The sequence below is a fragment of the Mercenaria mercenaria genome, chromosome 13 (genome assembly GCF_021730395.1).
Source record: "Mercenaria mercenaria strain notata chromosome 13, MADL_Memer_1, whole genome shotgun sequence".
In the NCBI taxonomy this organism is placed as follows: Eukaryota; Metazoa; Mollusca; class Bivalvia; order Venerida; family Veneridae; genus Mercenaria; species Mercenaria mercenaria.
The window spans coordinates 19918592-19938392 of NC_069373.1; the positions used below are offsets into that span (position 1 = coordinate 19918592).

The 19801-nt window shown below is 34.8% G+C and overlaps 1 protein-coding gene across 1 annotated transcript in view; it reads left to right on the plus strand.

Moving 5' to 3' along the window:
* The first annotated feature begins 3679 nt into the window (after window positions 1-3679).
* Window positions 3680-19801, plus strand: part of LOC123529489 (uncharacterized) — a 39135-nt gene continuing 23013 nt past the window's right edge. Inside the window, exons 1-2 of the mRNA XM_053521297.1 lie at window positions 3680-5851; window positions 17978-19778. Coding sequence (XP_053377272.1) covers window positions 3824-5851; window positions 17978-19778 — 3829 coding nt within the window. The 5' untranslated portion in view covers window positions 3680-3823. The remainder of the gene's footprint in view (window positions 5852-17977; window positions 19779-19801) is intronic.

The following is a 19801-nucleotide window of genomic DNA, read 5'->3' on the forward strand; positions in this document are numbered from 1 at the left end:
AGAAGTCCTGTTTCTGTCGGATTTTTGTTTTGTATTTATCTAAATTTGAATAACAAGATAAATTACTGCTTATTAGGACGATATACATGTTCCACTAAAAATATTTCGTACCAGAGTACAATATGCATATTTAAATATTTAATGAAGAGAGATTTAAATTAAAGGAGCTTTTTGCGCCATCTACTATTATAGTACCCAGCAAATTATCTTGCCCATTAAATGTAATATTTATATAAAGGGAACTGGAATTTAGGATTTTCCCTCACGGTAACATTCAATATCTCTGTAGCAGCCCCTACGTCCTGATAGGGTTTAATAAACCAGAAACAGTCAAGAATAGAATTTCCTAATTTAGGTATATATTGCAATAAAGAATGTACATCATACAATGATAAATGCATAATAATCATAATAATATAATTAAAAGCAGCTTATCCGCATCATATAATGAACAAGAAATATCTTTAAAAATGATGGTCAGCGAATTGTAAAAAGGAAAGAAGTTTATGAATCTTTCATCTAACATTCATCTTTCATCTAACATTTTTCAAATTGCAAAACTAAACACCGCACTTTAACAATTTAAATGGTTCTCTCTTAATTTTTCGCAAAGGTTTCGTAGGGTTGCAATTTTGTTTCGTTTATTCTTAGACGAATAATTACAGCAGAAGTTTGATGAAAATTCATGAAGCGGTTCATGAGAAGAGGTCATTAAACGTGTTTATATTTTTAGCTAAATTGGTCCCTATCCCCATTTGTAACAAAATAGTAGGAGACATTACGATATTGTTACACATCGAGTTTGATAAAAATCCATTACATTTTAGTGGTTAATGCGAAGAAAGGCATATCTACTTTTAGCTATAGTTGGCCCTAATAGGGCCCAAGTTCCTATATAAATAAATTTGGAAGAGGACCTTATATTGATGCTCCAGACCAAGTATGACAAAGATCCACCAAGCTGTTCATGAGACGCTGTATAAAGGCATTTCTAGTTTTAGCTCTAGCAGCCCCTAAAAGGGGTCAAATGTCCCAGCTGAACAAAGTTGGCTGCGGGCCTAATAAAGATGCTATAAATCAAGTTTGATTAGAATACATGAGAAAAAATCAATTAAAGGATTTTTTTTATTTATCATTTTTATTTATTTCTAAAATAGGCCAACTGATCCCGCTATAACAAATAGCATACTCGCTATTCATGAATCTTTGGACAATGACGTCACACCTATAAAAACTGAAGGTCAAGCAAAACATACAGTTGTAATTATTTCAATATTTCTGTTTTATAAGCAAAGTATTACCATAGTCATATCACATAGATAAACTGTATGCAGCGTACCTTCATTTCAGTGTAACGAGATTCAGTCATTATATAGCATATATATAATAAAACAGATTTCAACTGAGTTCAATATTTGCATACCATACTAAAGAAAAATATCATATACATGTATAATAAATCAGTTAAATAATTTATAACAAATATATCAAAGCAAACAAGTAGTCATTTTAATATGCAACCTGAATAAGTCACAAAAGCAAGAAACCTTTTCATATACAGACGACAATTGTAACAAGGAAAATCTTTTAAAAAGCACTTCTCTACACTCTTACCACACCCTTACTCATGTGATACGCAGACCGTATTCAGCTCTTTCTTTAATTTGATATATGTTGGTATTGAACAGGTTTTTATCATATTTATTAAACTTACTTATCATTTTGAGATATATCAATATTTTTGCTAAATATACTGAGCCAAAGTTAGCTTTAAAACTGTGAACAGCGTTGTTTAGGATAAACGCTTTGTCTACATTTCACTCAGCGTAGCACAATCAACAGAGTGAAAGAAATTGACACTCTCGTCCAATCAGGCAGAGTGTTGCATAAATCTTCCATTTTGATAAATTATCTATAATGCGTTATCAAGTAGTTTGATTTGCAAACTGAAGTCACGTGGCATAGGTAACGAAAACGAATTTAGACGGCGTCGCCGAAAAACAAACTCTAAACGTAATGACATATAAAGATAATATAACATACATCGATAAGCCTATCTAATATACCATATCACAGTAAATCTACAGGTATAATAACACTACACAGCAAATAATGTAGTTCTGCACATTTCATACACCGAACTTCATTCTTCCTGCTGAGTGTGACTAAAAAGAGCGCCTGTGATAAATTACCGACTCCGGTATATACCGGATTCAAGCGATTTGAATGATATGTATTTTTAATGTATATATTTTATAACCATGGTAATCCTGACCCTAAACTTAAGTCAGTATGTTATACATATTATACACTAAAAGTGGGCGGACACGAAATAATTCGCGTATTTTTAACATGCGCTCCGATTGATAAACACTTCTTGACTTGGGCAGAAGACCGCTCCAGGTCTGTAGTGAGCAACATCGTTTCCTGATAACGTAGAATAAAGCCTGGACTCGGCTTTAATTATAGCTAAGATGTTCATTTACGACTGTTAAAAGTTTCATTAAAATCCACATAGTGGAAAGTATTCTATTCGCGAAAATGTTATCAAAATTGTGACTTTCCCATAGTTTCCCATTATGAGAACTAGTCTGAGATCCAAAGTTTTCAAATCAGTCTAGCAAAAAATCAAGCAAACGACCCTATCTTATTTATTTGCTGTATTTGCTTAGTATCTATTCTGAAGTTTTGAAAAATCAGGGTTTAACCGAATTCGATATTGAAAATAAAGAACACAGAAGACAGACCCGGCTTTCCATAGTATTCCTTTTCACGTCCAGGGTGTACTCATATTTCGGGGGAAAACAACGAATTTGTGGAATTGTCTAAACAGCTGCACAAATACCGCTAAAACTTTTATCATCTGTGTAATATTTTTTATGTTTTTATATGAGTAACTTTTTTTTTTGCGGATGGAATTACGCTGTTATTAATTTTGCTTTATTTCCTTTACTAAATGCCTAGTTGAAGCTTTGCAATTATTTTATTTAAAAAAGCTATATTAACGCAGGTGTCTGCTCCGCACTTACATCAATATTTGTCAAATTTGTTGTATTTTTCAGATATCTAGAATAATGTAGAACCTTTCTGTATTTCTTAGAACGTTAAGTATTTTATTTCATATCTAGTGAATTTGTATGTATTAATTTATATGGTCGTTTGTATGCATTGCGTAGTGGTACTTTATAAATCAGTTTAGCAGAAAAGATAAAGCTGAAATGAATTTTAAGTGAAATGGGTATTCAATGTTTAATCGCTTTTAGCGTTTGCTTTGAAACAGTTTGCTGTATTTACAAAATAAGGGAGAGAAAAAAGCAGTTTTAAATACTTTTGATAGATAAGTGAAAAACTAATATAACCAATACGATGAGCCCATTTTACACAGTTCTATGGTTAACATTGCTTTTGTAAATCAAGGTTTAATTGTTAGAAGAGGGTTATTATTATTTTGTATATATTTTCAGCAATGGGGCAACCTAGTTCCCGAAGCGAGTCTGAATACTCCGATGGTGTATCGGATGTAGATATGGAAGATGCTTCTATGATAAGATCAGGAACAGATGGCATTAGTCCCGATGATGGCAGTGATGATTACTCCTTCATGAGCATTGGCAGTAGTGATGACAACGCTAGTATACACATGCGCCGAAAACATAGACCCAAATCTTTAAATCTGTCTCGTTCGGTTAGCGGCACATCGTCGGAAGACGAGACGTCGGATAGTGCGATAAGTACAGACGTTGAATCAAAATATGCTGGCCTACATCCGCCGGATCCACATGAGCTGAGAATTGCCCTTGCCGCAAGTGCTTTTGTTGAAGAAATGCGAGGAGTTGAAGCGGAAACAGATGATGAAATAGCTGAAATATCTGCTCATGTTGATAAAGTACGATGTAGTCCTTCAGCTCCGGTAAGTCCAAGTTGGAGGGAAGGTCTTGAAAGTCCACCATTTTCACCGCGGAGAAGAGACAGCTATCCGGGTAAACGGAGAGGTTCCTCACCAGTGTCGCCAAAAGATAAAAGGTTTACTTATACCGATATTTCCCCACCTTCGCGGCAGTTGTCACTAGAAGAATTGTATGACAAAGAGGCTCATTCAACAAATAATGACCCATCTCTTGTACCATTTGCTCAACGCCCTTCGCCAAAAAGTCCTGACGAAATGAAAGACTCTTTCTATAGCAATTCCGGAGAGGTCATGTCTTTCGACAGACCGACGTCTAGTTTGAAGAAAAGTAAACCTTTTTATTCATTAGAAGATGCTGCAAATGATACGACCGATACCACAACGATAATGGATTTAGCAACATATGCTGCAACAGTAGCCAGCAATACTGCAAATTTAACATCTATGTCCGTCTCACCAACAAATATTATAGATGTCAAACATGGTCATGAATCACCAGAAAGTATTGGCAGTTCGTCGCCAGTATCGCCGTATTACGATAATGTTCCTTACAAAGATGAACATCAGCCGGACGAAGAATCAGAAGAAGATATAGAGCTTGCTGATCCTTCACAAAAGTCTATCGATTACCAAGGAAGCAAGAGACAAAAAGCAAGGCCACCAACTACGGACTGGTCCCCTGTGATAGATTTGTCGCCAATTTTAGATGTGTCACCATCTTTAGAAGAAGCTGAACAAGCAGAAATGCTAGCCGAGCAGCAAGCTGAGCGACAACGTCAAGCATCAAGAGAAGATGATGCATATTCACCAGCGAATACTTTCATTGCTATAGGCGATCCTGATAATGAACCAGACTATCAGTACTATGGTTTAAAAAGATATGAAGTTGTTGAAGATATAAGTGAACTTGTAAAACAAAATAATGGATGCTCGCCTATGTCTATTGCATCAAATGAAAGTAGTGAACAGAGCAATGGTAATATGAATCAAAACGAACATAAAAGCTGTAAAGATGTAGCTGCATTTGATGCAAAAATGCCAACGCAGCCTACTCAGTTTTCGAGTATTATCTCGCATTCCGCTAGTGATAAAATGGTTGCTAAATTGCATCACCATGAGCCAAAATGTTCAAGAAGTAATGAAAGTCCTACAAATCCTGGGCATACTGACACATCTAAAAAGATAAAACCAGTTGCACCAAAGGATGAAGTCACGCAATTTACCAATGCAAATATTTCAGATTCAGCCACTACAACACCATCCAAGGGAAAATCGCGACGTAAGTTACCTGAACCAAACGCCGAAATAATTGCAACACAAAAAGCACCAGTTCCAAAACCGCGGCGAAAGGATAAAGTCGCAGAACCACCTCCGCCAAAGCCAGCAAGGATGGCGAAAACCGAACCACAAGAACCAACTCGAAATCCACCCATTCTTCATCAGTCTGTTTTTGCAAGTAAACAACAAAGCAAAAGTCAAGAAAAACCCGTTCAAAAGCAAAGCTCAGAGGAACGCCGCAGAAAAGCCAAAGACATGAAAGCTAAACCTGATCCACTGATTATGAGCCATTTAGAACAGGAAGATGCATCAGCCTCGCCTCAGTATAAAGTATTAGAATCTCCTCCGAGCCCGGAAAACAAATCTGCCATTCGTCGAGAGTATTCAGATAGCACGTCAGTCTCTCCTTCGTCTTCCCCTGACAGAGAATCTTTTCTCTACCCATCGCCAGTAACACCCCCAGATTCAGATTCGTCACCACCTAAACCGCATTCACCCTCATCGGGAACAGATTTTGAAGATGAATTTATTCTAGTTTGTGATGACAGCGCATACTTGAAGCCGAAGGAGAAGGTCCGAAATGCATCGGTTCCATCAGAAAGACGACAAGGCGCCAAACACAGTCATGACAGGGACAATCACGAAAAACCTAAAAGCCACGAAAAGGTAAATTTTAGATAGGAAAGTTAGTAAGTCTGAGTTTTTTTCTTACAAAAAGGCACATATTGGCAAAGCAAACAAGGGGTTTCTTTGCAAAGAAGAATCTGCAAATATTTCTTACTTTCAGGTAAGTAGCAGTTGTTTACGGTGGTATGATTAGAACATGCATTTATTTTTTTTCAAAGATGAAATTATCTCGTGTGCACGACATCTTATCTCGTGCGTATGATATCTTATCTCGCGCGCACGACATGTTATCTTGAGCGCACGACATCTTATCTCAGGCGCGCGACATCTTATCCCGTGCGCATGACATATTATCTCGTGCGCTCGACATCTTATCTCGTGCGCATGAAATTTTATCTCGAGAGCATGACATGTTATCTTGTGCGTAAATAGTCTTATCTAGTGCGCACGATATCTTATCTCGAGCGCACGACATTTTATCTCGGGAGCAGGACAGCTTATCTCGTGCGCACAACATGTTATCTCGAGCGCACGACATCTTATCTCGAGTGCTCGAAATCATGTCCCGTGTGATACTAATTCAAATGTCCCGCCGTTTTTTTTATTGTTCTGTTTATACTTTATACCCAAGACGAAAAGGACGTTATATAAATCTGGTATAATAATAATAATAATAATAATGATAGTACTTATAACCGTTACACGGGTACGAAAATTCCAATACCTTTTGCAGGTTATTAAGTGAAACACACAAACTGATAAAAAATGCAGCAAAACTTCAGTGAGGACGCAAATAAATAAATTAAAGTTCTTGACAATATAAAGATTAAGGATGTAGCGCCTATATATCAAAGAATTTTTCTGTTTCATGCAATTTTTTATAACTTTTCTGACAATGAGCAAATTGATACCATCAGTCGAACTGCGATTGGTTGCTCTTCTTATATGCAATAAGCATATGAAGGTAGGGTGACCAAGTATGTGCACTGCTCTCTCAAACGATGTGATAAACTTGTGCTTTAGGGGAAGTTTAAATAACATCTGAATAGACGGGACCCTAATTTTCTACTCGTCCGTATGGTTTTACTTATCATGCACCTCAATACACACAAAGGATCCTGACAAAATATAGATATGATGTCGTGCACAAGAGATAAGATGTCGTGCACTAGAAATAAAATATCATGACCACGAGATAAGAAGTCGTGCGCACGAGATACTTTAATATTATAAAAAATAAATGCATGTCGGCAACATACCGCCGTAGTTGTAATATATTAAGGAATGTTTCTTGTTTCAAAGTAAGATCCGAACGTGCATCACGTGCAATATTTTTACAAGTGGCACCGACAATGGTAAGAATTAAAAAACAAGTGTCCAGGAGTGAAAGATGTAAACAGACAATTTTTCTTTTTGTTTTATTGTCTCAATAGTTAAAACCAAATTGTGTCCACTTTGCAGTTACTTACCTGTGAAAATGTATTATATAGTTTTCACTGAGAAATTACAAAATATAATTCTCCGCTATATTTCAGTAATTTTTTGAAAAAATTTTTTACATGAAGTAATAAGTTTACTGGAAGGCATTGATTTTAAACAAATCGATGGGTCAGTGCAACATGGTCGTAACTTGATTTTTTTACCAAATACACTTTTTTACATAATTTGCCTTATTTAACAGAAATACATCACTTGTTAAAATATCTAAATCACATTCTTAAAATTAAAGTGAAAAAAGTAAAATTGTCAAAAGGTTGTATCTCAGGAAGACACTTTCAGTCAGTGCAACATGGTCGTAACTCAACATACGTCTTTGTTGCACAGAGTTAGTATGCTATTTCACTTTGAAATTTCTGTGCAACATGGTTGTAACTCACAAAGAGTAACATATTACAATAGTTAAATGATAAATAAGGATGATTTTAGTTTTTCAACAACTTAGAAATGGTATTTATACTACAAAATTAATATTATTACCATATTTCATATTTTATCAATGCAAAGTGGTGTTAAGAATTTATTGACCAACATGTTTAGGATTTTACCAAAACATTAAAAGTCTTGCTCTGTTAAAAAAATACTCTGTTAACTATTTCTCAGCAAAACCTCTTCCAAATTCAGTAGTTTTTAGCATCAGAAGCCCTATTCATAATGTCTTGACTTAATTTTAAGAGGAAAAAATGCACCTTTTTCAAACCTGTCAAGACACACGCATTTCGGCCCTAGATCACGCTCACATGCCTTCTATTCAAGGTCACACACATTTTAAAGAAATAAAGAAATCAATTGTTTTTTTTTTCGTAGAAAATTTATAATAATACTGAATCAAACATGCGAGGAGACATTGACACGGTGTTTCCATACCGTATAATACAGCTTTTACATTCACCAGTGCAACGTGTTATTTCTACCTCATGAATAAACGTCACAAAAAGTAAACACGGAGGGAGACTATTCAAAACTAGATATATTTTGTGTTAAAAATCTATATTTTCCGTGTGAGGGCGTTTTCCGGCTTTTAGGGATTATCGCCCTCTAGACCCCATGAGGGAAAACCTTTCCTTTGAACCCCGATCACACTCGTGGCCTTTGTGGAGCCTTGACAGCTATGCTTTTTATACTTGTAATTTTTAAATAAACTTTCCTTTATGCAAGTTTCATGTAAAACTGTGAAAGGATAACAATGAACATTTTTCCTTTTGTATGCATATTTCCATGAATTGTGCAAAATACAAAATGGTATTATTAAAGGTGGAAATTTTTCTGTGCTATAAGTGAAGCATGACTTCTGCTTGTAAAGCTCGTATTCCGATAAGTTTTATTTGGATATACAGAAGATTTTGTTAGGTATATCGAATATTTGTATAAGTTGTTAAACCACTAAAACATAAATGATCAGCATTAATAATTTTACATTTAAATTTAATGAATGATTTACTTGATTTTTATGTTGCAAAACACCAACATAAAGGCCTGGCTGATCAAGGGCCATGGCCAAGAGAGCCCATGCTCCCCCTATATCCCCCACCCCACACTGACTTAAACTCATCAAAGTTGCATGCAAACAAAATAATATTTTTTCAATATATAGACCCAAAACTGCACCAGAGGCCACCATTTCATGCCTGCATTTCAAAATTTCCAGGAGGGGAGATGCTCCCGAGCCCATAACAGGAGGGAAGTATCCCCTCTATACCTAAACATATAGACCGATGCAAATGCACTAGAGGCCATTATTATGTCTCCCACACCACTGTGTGGTGGGAGACATATTGATTAACTCCTGTCTGTCCATCCATCCGTCTATCACAGATCTTGTCCACACTCTTTAAGTCGAACAGTTCTCATCCAATTTTCCCCAAACTTGAAAAAATGTGTTTGCCAATAAGTCCTCATCCAAGTTTGATAACAAGCCAAATCAACCCAGGCACTTTGGAAGTATGGCCCTTGAAACATTGGTTTTTGATAAACAAAGCACTGAAAGTCTGATTGCATTGTATTTGATAATCAAAGTTCTGGAAGTCTGATTAGGTTGTATCAAAGCTCTGAAAGTCTTGATTGGGGTGTTTTTGATAATCAAAGAACTGGAAGTCTGATTGGGAATTAAGAATATATAGGGAGAAAGGTTTACGCTTGAACATTTCTCGTCCGATCTCATACTACTATTCTGATGACTTGGCAGCTGTGGGAGACATGTGCTTTTCTCAAAAGCAGCTCTAGTTTCATACCTAATTTTCAAAAACTTCCAGAGGAGACACATTCCCCCTCCCCAAATAGGAAGGAGGTATTATACCAAACAGGAAGGCGTTATCCCCTCCTGTACTTCGAAATTTAGGCCCAGAAATGCACAAGAGGCAACCATTTCATACCTAAATTACAGAAATTTCCAGGGGAGAGCCCTTCCCCTCTCTCCTCACTTTAGTCTTACTAACAGTAGGAAGGGCTAACCTCTTGTACCTCAAAATTCAGACCCAAAAATGCACAAGAAGCCAGTATTTCATAACTATGTTTAAAATATTTCTAGGGGGGAAACCCTCTGAACCCCTTCTATACCTTTACATTTAAACCCAATTGCACCTGAGGCCACCATTTCATACCTATGTTAAAAAAGAAAATCCAGGGAGAGAACCACCTGACCCCCTTAACAGGAGGGAGGTATCCCATCATGTACCTCAAAGTTGTGACCCAAAAAGGCACTAGAGGCTTCTATTTTATACCTATATTCCAGAGGGAGACCCCGCTGACCAACCTAATAGGAAGAGGGGACCCTCTTAATACCTGAAAATTTAGACAAAAAATATGCATCAGAGGCTGCCACTTCATACATATATTACAAAATTTTCCAGGAACAGACCATACTGACTTTCAAATTTTACATCAGGTGTATGGCATCATTTTTGATGTTAGTTTCATGTGACTGTGTTGTTGTGTTTATCATGTTCTTTAATTATAACATTTTCAGTTTTACTCAAGCTAAAGAACAAATTTATACCATTGATAATTGTTTAAGTGTAGATTTTTATGTAATAAAAAGACATTTAGACTTGTATCAAGAAGCATGCACATGTTTATTTGCAGAATAGTATTTTGCTCCTGGGGCATGCATTATTCATGCTGCAGAACCGGTGCATATTTCTTGTTGAAAATCTAATAACTAAACACAGACATATTCAAATACCTTAGACCTTAAAGGCTCATAATGCCTATATTCTGTAAAATATGCAAATATCTTGTACTTTAAAGACACTCAGTGTCTACATACTGTAAAATATTCAAGTACCTTGGACCAGTCAAGCACTTTTTGTCCATTTACTGTAAAATACTGAAATAACTTTGACCATAAAAGCTCTCAGAGCCTATATTCATTAAAAATGTAAATATTTTGGACCAGTCAAGCTTCTATTGTCCATTTACTGTAAAATAATGAAATAAGTTTGACCATAAAGGCTCCCAGTGCCTATATTCAGTAAAACATTCAAGTACCTTTGATCAGTCAAGCTCTTATATTATGTCCATTTACTGTAAAATACTGAAATAACTTTGAATATTAAAACTCTCAGAGCCTACATTCAGTAAAATATGCAAATATCTTGGACCAAGTCAAGCTCTTATTGTCTTTTTACTGTAAAATACTTTTAATAATTTAAAATGTGTTTTTGTAGTAGTACATTTTTATTTCTACATATTATATGATTTTTTTTTGACATTTTTGCGAGTAAAACAAGTCAATGAAAGTACAGAAAAAGATAAATGGATATGCTTAAAAATATTGAATTAATAGACTTTTGAATAAACATCTCTGTTATGAATTATCTCCAATAAATTATTTGTTATCATTTAGTTACGACCTTGTTGCACTAAGTTTTTGACAATATTTCCACACATTTCAGCGCAACATGGTCGTAACTGAAAAACTTTCAAATAACTCCTCAGTGAACATTTTTTTGACATTTTTTCCCATAGTATTGTAGTTATTATTGTTATTTGATAAAAATAATATAGATTGTATTGTTTTTCATTACATCATTTGAATACAAAAATGTTTTTTGCTTCTCCTGTAAAGTTTTCAAAAAATGAGTTACGACCGTGTTGCACTGACCCATCGAAATGCTTATTTGAAAAGATAATTGTGGCAGAGTTTTCATTGATTTGCTAAACTGAGATTGTAATACGGAGTTTAATTATTCAATACATGATAAAACATTTTAAACATTACCATTGTATCTGTATAACCGAAAGTGTAAGATTCCTATTCTATTGTTATCTGTCAAGTACTTTCATATTGGACTTGGTATTTGTCTTAAGAGTTGTTGTATTGGTCTAAGGGAGAAGACCGAGACAATAAGACGGTTCATGGACCTATAGATAGGCCAATATGAAATCACTTGATTAATAACGATAATTTATAGTATTCAACTTTCAAGTACTGGCTAGAGATCCATAAGATGAGCTTTTTACACCAATTATGCACATTCAGATCAAATTATGTTAGTAATAGTAATTAAATCCGGATTTCCGAAAGAATCTTCATTTCAACCAGTGAAGAAGATAAGTTTGTGTGTATGTACGTGAAAAATGTTTGGAGATATTGCGATGTCTCGATAAAATCAGCAATAACGAGAACTTACCATATCTATTTTCTCTAGTGATGTTGCACGATGGCGCGATTTGAATGACACTTGTTTGAAGACTACATGTAACGGGACACAAAATAGTAAACATATTTGTTGATCAACATAATACAACCGACCAAGCTCATATTATACACCCTATACCTCGTTTAACTCCCTACCGAAATTGTTTGCAGTTGAGTTTTTTCACTTCTTGACGTATATTTCCAATTATCATCCTTTTTCTAGCAAGTGAATCGCTGATGTAATTTCACAAATAATTCAAACTATCAAAATATCTGTTTAAGTCCCATACTTTTGATTAATCTGAATTTCGTAATTTTCTCAGTATTGTCCAAAAACCAAAATATCATAATATATGACAATAATTCGTACTGCAGGAACTGCACTGTCGAAAGTATCACTGTCGTCTGCAAAATTGTACAACGACATCTTACGTCTGCTCAGAACGTGAATCTATTAGTTGTCTTTTTATGAAAATTATGGAAACTATTTTAACTGTATATTTTATGCAAACCAAATTTTAAAATCTGACGCAAGTAACTTCTCCGTATGTTGGACGTCTCGTTAGAACCAATCAAAATGCTTGAATCCCATATTGCCTCTGTTTTATTTTCGTCTTAGCTCTGATTTTCTCAGTTTGGTATTAACTTAATCAGCTTCGTATCATTTGTTTAATTTATCTATTATCCTGTTCAATACGTGTATTTTATAGTTGAATACTAAAACAGTAATACAAGTGTCTACAGAAAGAACAAAAACTTCCAATTTCCGTTTAAGACGTTTTTTTTTTTTAACTGAATGACTTAAAGTTAACGAGAATTACAAAGATGACACCCTAGACAATAACTGAAACAATAATGAGATCATATATGTACCCGTAATTGCAAGAAATATCAACATCTGTGTTATTGTTGGACATCATTATATAGGTGTGCAAAATGCCTATTCAAAAGATATAGTTAGTATATTGAAATGCATTCTTAACATCAACGCGATCAATAATGAAAATTAACCAAGAAAACCTTGTATATGTTTCTCTTATTGTACGATTTACTTGTTAATGATACATATTGAATAGCTCTGCTGGTCAATAGTAAAACTGTTTTGCTTATAGTTGTGATTATTGACCAGCAAGTCATCCAATAAGTGTTTTATTACATGACATCACAAAAAAGTCAAAGCTCATTCCTCAAGTTTTGATTACTAAGGACCGGCAATTTATCTAAGGAGTCGTGAAATAAAGCGTTTCTTTTAACCAATTTTTGTGCTTAAATAAAATGCATTATTATGCTTATTTGTGTATATCAATATAGCTGTTAACCCTTTAAGTTCATGCAGTACACACCGTCTATACAGTTATTAAATACACTTATTCTATGCGCAATACAATGTACACCTTTTGACAAAAAGGTCACTTTGAACCCCACTGTACCACATATTTTTAATATCCGGTAACAACTCCGTCGTTTCTTAGACAAAATATCTGTCATTAACTGACATTTTCGTTCAGTACTTAGATGATTTAATGGTTAATTATTTTATCTTGTTTTCTTCATTTTAAGGGGCACGCCTCCGGGTCTGCATCACAAAATGACAGATATTAAAATCGTAAATAACTCATAAATTCTTAATATAACCGATATTTAATATAGTATAAACATCTTTATTCATTATATTTTGCTTCAAATTTGTTTCACTAACACAGACCATTAGACAGTTTTCTGTACATTTTATACTAAAGAATTGACTGTTTTATAAAGGAGAAGGTTCACTTTTGCCTAAAATGATATAAAAATTAAAAGTCTCTATATATGGAATAAATTCAAAGTTTTCTTTCACCAAGAAGTTTTTCTTCAACCTGCATGCAATATTTTACAATTTATTCATTATCGAAGAAAATATCTGAAGTAAATTTAAATACTTTTAACATTACGGGTATGGAAAACTTCAGTTTTTAACCGAAATTTTAAACAAATCAGGAATTTTCAATATTGGAACAGCTGTTGACCACGACCAAAATACGACCATGAATTCTGTGAAAAAAAAAAGCTGGACCTGTGGTCTTTGACAGTGCTCACTACTAAAAACATTCCTATGTTACCTAAATATGGCAAAATGCCCATTTTCTACTGGAGTTCAGCAATATTCAGTGACATGTGTTGAACAAAAGAACAAAATGATAAATGTGTTTCAGAGAAGCTAAACTATAGATGATAAACTGAATGGTAGCAAACATTGTTTTGTTTTTTTTTTCATTTATTACTAATTTGAAAAGTTTCCTTATTGCGTAGGCCATATAAGGCTTAAGTGAACCTTGTCCTTTCTTTTATAATTGATTAAGTCTAATGTAACAAACCAAGATTTGAAAAAAAAGACATAAACGAGACTGTAAAAGAGACTGCAATTTTATGTCATTAATACAAATATTACTTGACATAAAAGAGGCAGGAGATAAATTACATATAATCACGTGTACATGTACATGTTTATAGTATATTTAAACTAATAAAACAGTGCTTTAATTTATGCCGATAAGATTCTAGACTAGCTCCTAGACTATGATATAATTATCTTTTTCTAATGTAGTGAACTGAGCCAGTCTATATCCTATGTCCGATATCATAAGTTTAACATCATTCCGCTACGAAAATCTCTAGAAAAGACTGGCTTTTGTCTCTATGAAATGGAAAGAGACGAAAAAAGGTGTGTGTGTGTGTGGGGGGGGGGGGGGAATAGAAATATCTAGTAAGTAGTCTAATTAGGTGCATTTGAGTCGATAACACGTCTGTAGAATTTATTCTGAATCGTATTGAGGAGAAAATGACAAAAACTTTAAAGTGCTGAATTCATAGTATATGGTTTATGATGTGATTTGAAAGAGAAATTTCAAATAATTTTACTTTAAATGGGTATTTGGTGTCATTTCAAAAAAGGGAAAACTGTAAATGTATATCTTTTCGACGCGAAGCTTAACATCAGTTTGCCACCGAAAAATTATATGATTTATATTTTTCATATCATTTAACAACGACATAAAAGATCTTATAAGACTTTTAATAAAGAAACGCAATGACAAAAAAAAATAATACCGAACTCCTTCGTCAAAAAAAACCCATCTTCTGACAGTCGCATAATAACACCAATACCAATAAATACTCTTCCATTAAATATTGTTTCCCAGTATCGACCATATTAACACATTTTCCAACTCCATCTACCAACCCACTCATGATGCTCTTATACGAGCAAACGAAGTAACGCGGCATATTGATTATCGATTCCGCGCGTGCTTCTTTTTTGTTAAAACATCTAAATGGAAAATGGAATCCATGTTTGTTTTCATGACGGTTTCCAATACATTTCTCCGCGCTGTAGTATATTCCTGCGATATATTTATACCATGATATTGATTGTTCCATACAGGTGGTTTTCCAATTCTATGAAATATGCACTAATGATGTGATATCACCAACGTATAAAAGTATTTTAGGCTGTTTTATTGAGTTTACCAATGCGATAAATACTCTTCTGGACTCCTTTTAGAAGAGTATTGTAGCTATAAATGGATTAATGCCTGACTCACCGGAAGTACTCTTGGATTGTTTATCAGTAAGTTTTACGTTTCAATCTGTTTTTTTTTTTCGTGAAACTCGGCTGTGTCTACAAAACGACAGGATTCTCACAATCAAGATTTCTATGGATTTGCTGACAACTTTTAAAGCAGAAAAAATGGTTTGACGTAAAACTTGTAGGATTACAGTCTTAATAGAAGGAAGTTTTATTTTTACCGAGAGAAGTATATATGTCGCGTTTTTACCAGTTTTATACATAACTAAGTTTATTTTTGGCTGTTTCTCATTACTGGACACTGTTCAGTTTTATACATGCATATTGAGTGCTTGTAGAACCACTAAAATGATTTATATTACATGTGATTAAATATGCATAAACTAGAACCAGGACAAAAGATAAGAGAGGTTGAATAGGATAAAAGATATGTAAACAACGTGTATTATGCCATGTATTATTTAGCGACCTTACATTTTAAAAAACTATTAATTGTTGCGAACGTCCAAATAATCACGTATTAAAGTCACAATCTATAATATTTGTTAAAGCTAAAGTAACGGTTTGATTAACCCCATTCTTCTTAAGAATCTTGCACGATTGCATGATCTTGTGACATCATTTGTTTCAATAGATCGTGTCAGTGTAATTATCACTGATCATCAATAGTTACTTAATGTGAATGGATCCATTTAAGACAGTGCTTCTATACACGCGTGTTTGATCTTTTCACAGTCATATCTTAAGCAATCACAATTGCATGATACATGATATTTATCCAGGCATAATTCAAACACAAGTTCGTCGAATAGCTGATAACTTATTTGAATACCAAATCATTTAAATGGCATGATAACTATTTCCAAATACATCGAGCGAGAAAGGGGATGAAAATGCAATTGTGGGCTCCAAGGTAATCGCTGACTTCGAATCACTTGCCCCTCATTTCTTTGTGTTCGGAACCGCGCTTATTGTGTAGACTACTCGCTGTGAGGAACCCATCCAGTCGGCATAGGGACGGTTGATGTTTCTTCCCGTGTATAAATCTGTGCCCAAATTAAAGCGCAATTTAAGTGGGCCCCTATCCATCAAAAGCTGGAAAAGTCATCATATGACCTAAAACGATGTCTGCATGACTTCGATGCAAAAAAAAAAAAAACAAATCTAAATTGATCTGTTAGCACTTTAGAAATGTACTAAACATATATGTAAATAGTGAGAAATGTAGGGATGCTACAAACACATACATGCATAGCAAAGATTTATAAAAAATGTAATAACGTGAATGTAAATAGTAAAGAAATGTAGGAATGTAATAAAATACATACGTAGATAGTAAAGAATTATAGAACTGTAGTAAACACGTATGTAAATAGTGAGAAATTTAGGGATGCTATAAACACATACGTAAATAGTAAAGACCTATAGAAATGTATACGTGATAAACGTGCATGTGATCAGTAATACATAAATCACACTGGTAGATTTATAACATAGGGTTACAACATATATCTGAAAACAAAGAAATATCAATAACACTATAACATTGATTAAAAGATTGTTACAAATAGACAAAGACTCAATGGCAATGTAAATATTTACTTAGTTCATACATATGGCTAAACAGTATGAACTATAATTGATATATATCTGGCAGATATTGATTCAGAATGAGTAGGAATAGGGCAGCTGTATGATAAAATACCATCATTTAACATCCGTTTTCACTGAAGACAATAACATTATGCCAGAAGTCGTTCAAAAGCATCTTTGTCATTCAATTTGGGGAGTCATCAGTTATTTACAGTGGACAAAGGAGTACTTGGTAAACTGGTTATGCTGTCTAGGAGCACTATTGTTTAACCCTTACCCAGCTAAATTTCTATAATGAACATGTCCATCTTTCAATTTGGACAGTACCATTAACTGTTATAAGGGGTGCATACCAAAACGTTACTGAATGACGAACAGTCCAGGTCATGATCAGACAGCACGGATGTGCAGGCTGATCTTGATCTGCACTGGTCGCAAAGGCAGAATCAAACGTGTCCAGCATAATAAGGGTTAAATGCTATCGGATCGCCTCTTCGTACATTCTTTTGCTGAATTTTACGTCAGACTGACACAACTGTAGGTCACATGAAGACTTTCAAGTTTTTCATGGTTGAGTTAGACCGCAGATGCCCGCTCGTGTCTGATAGAACCACCGACCTTCTCAGTGCCGGCAGGAAGAATTCTACACTGCAGGCGAGGTTTCGAATCCACAGCTGTGAGGGACATGTGAGTCTAAGATAACGTCTTTAATCACTCTGTAACCGAGGAACCTCCTCGCTTTTTTTTCGTATAAAATATTGTTGGGACATGATGCTAATCCCATACCAAACAAACAAACAATTACAAAGTTTATAAGTACGCCTTGTAAATTTAACTGTTGTACTAATAAATGAATTATAAATAATTTCAGGATCAGCATTCACACCATTCAAAGAACAAACAACATTCTCCACAATCCAAGGATCATAAACAGAAGGAAATGAAGAAAGTTCGGCGTAAGCTTCCGCCTATCCCGGCCGAGGAGGAACTTAATCAAAGCGCAAAGCCTAAGCAACGTCCTGTTCCTCCTAGAAAACCTCCACCTCGGGCAGACAATAGAATACTAAAGAACAAATCATCAGCATCATCGACAAGTGATGATTCATCAATGAATGAAGATGACAAAGAAGTGGCGAGTATTACTAGAAAGAAGCAAATTAACAACCTAGACAAACCATCCATTGATAAGCGAAATGGAAACTATCTTAAAAGTTCAAATGCACCAGATATCAAGAGACCCGAGGATTACGTTGAAATAAATATTCCACCGGATTTAGAAATGTTGACTATGAAAATAAAAGATGACACTATTTCAGACAGTTATCATCACGAAACGGATGCAATAATAGATTCTTTAATAAATATATATGGTGCACCTATAACACAAGCAATGAAAGGGTTGAAAAGACGACTACAAGATGAGCTCAGACGGGTTACAGAAGGTAGGCGAAGAAAAATCGATGAAATTGAAGAACTTCGCGTACTTAAATTTCAGTTAGGAGAACTAAGAATCGGTGCGTCAAATAAATCAAACTTGTCGTCGTCGGGAAGTAATGGTAAGAAAAGAACTACATCAAACTCAAGAACTTCACCACAAATGATAAACAGACGAGCAAGGCACAAAAGGCAGTCGTCAGATCCTATGGTAGCAAAGTTTTCTCCAATTAAAGAAGATAAAGACATTGAATCAGAAATTCAAATAGTTGCGTTAGATGACAGTAGAAGTTGTAGAACTGCTGATGATAGTTCGCAATCTGGAATAAGTGATACAGACAGTGCACGTTCTGAACCTATTATCGGAAACGTTGCAAATTGTAAGAAAATTAAACCTACAGACTATGCCAAAATGTTTTACACCCTTCATGCTCAATCATCAGAAACACTGGATACATCGGTTAGAAAAGCAAAGCAACCATCTCCTCAGTTAATTTCTAGTCATTCCGACGGACACTTACCTGTCAATGCTGAGGAGGATGAAGAAACGCGACAACGAGAAGAGAAACGACGAGAGTTACAATTTGAAATAGAAAAACGTAGAAAACAATTAGCGGAAAGGGAAGCTAAATTAAAAGAAGCTCGTTCAAGTATAGGTGCTACAAGTAAGCAATTAGCTCAAAGCTGTGACGAAATTTCAACAAGGATAAACATTCCATCGTGTATTCATCCTCGGCCTATTCCGACTGGTATTATTAAACCTATTGACGATGAAGATGATAATATACAAACTAAAGCTAATTTTCAAAATCAGACAAGTTATAGCTCAACGGAATATTTAGCTCATAAACAAGAAGAGATCATGCGACAAAGATTGGAAGGACTAACCTCATTCTCATCTCCGTATTTATATAGTGCTGAATTTGGTGAAAAAAGTGCTTTTGTTCCCCAACCAGCAAGAAGTAACTTAGATTCCTACTCCTATTCTACGGGTAATGTGAACGTTAGTAGGGACATAGGTATATGTAGTAGTGCAACTTTACCAAATATGCCTATTTCTAAAGCCGATTTAGAAAATAACAATCGTCCCGTTTCGGATACAGAGTCCAGTCCACCTCATGTTCCTACTCCAGCCATGCCTCTGCTGTCGGATGTTAAAGCCAGATCCAGAAAAATCATTCATGAAATAGGAACAGGCAGTAGACCTGTATCTGCCGAGTTTAATCTTGGAGTAGAAGGTGTGTATTATTTTATATCTGTA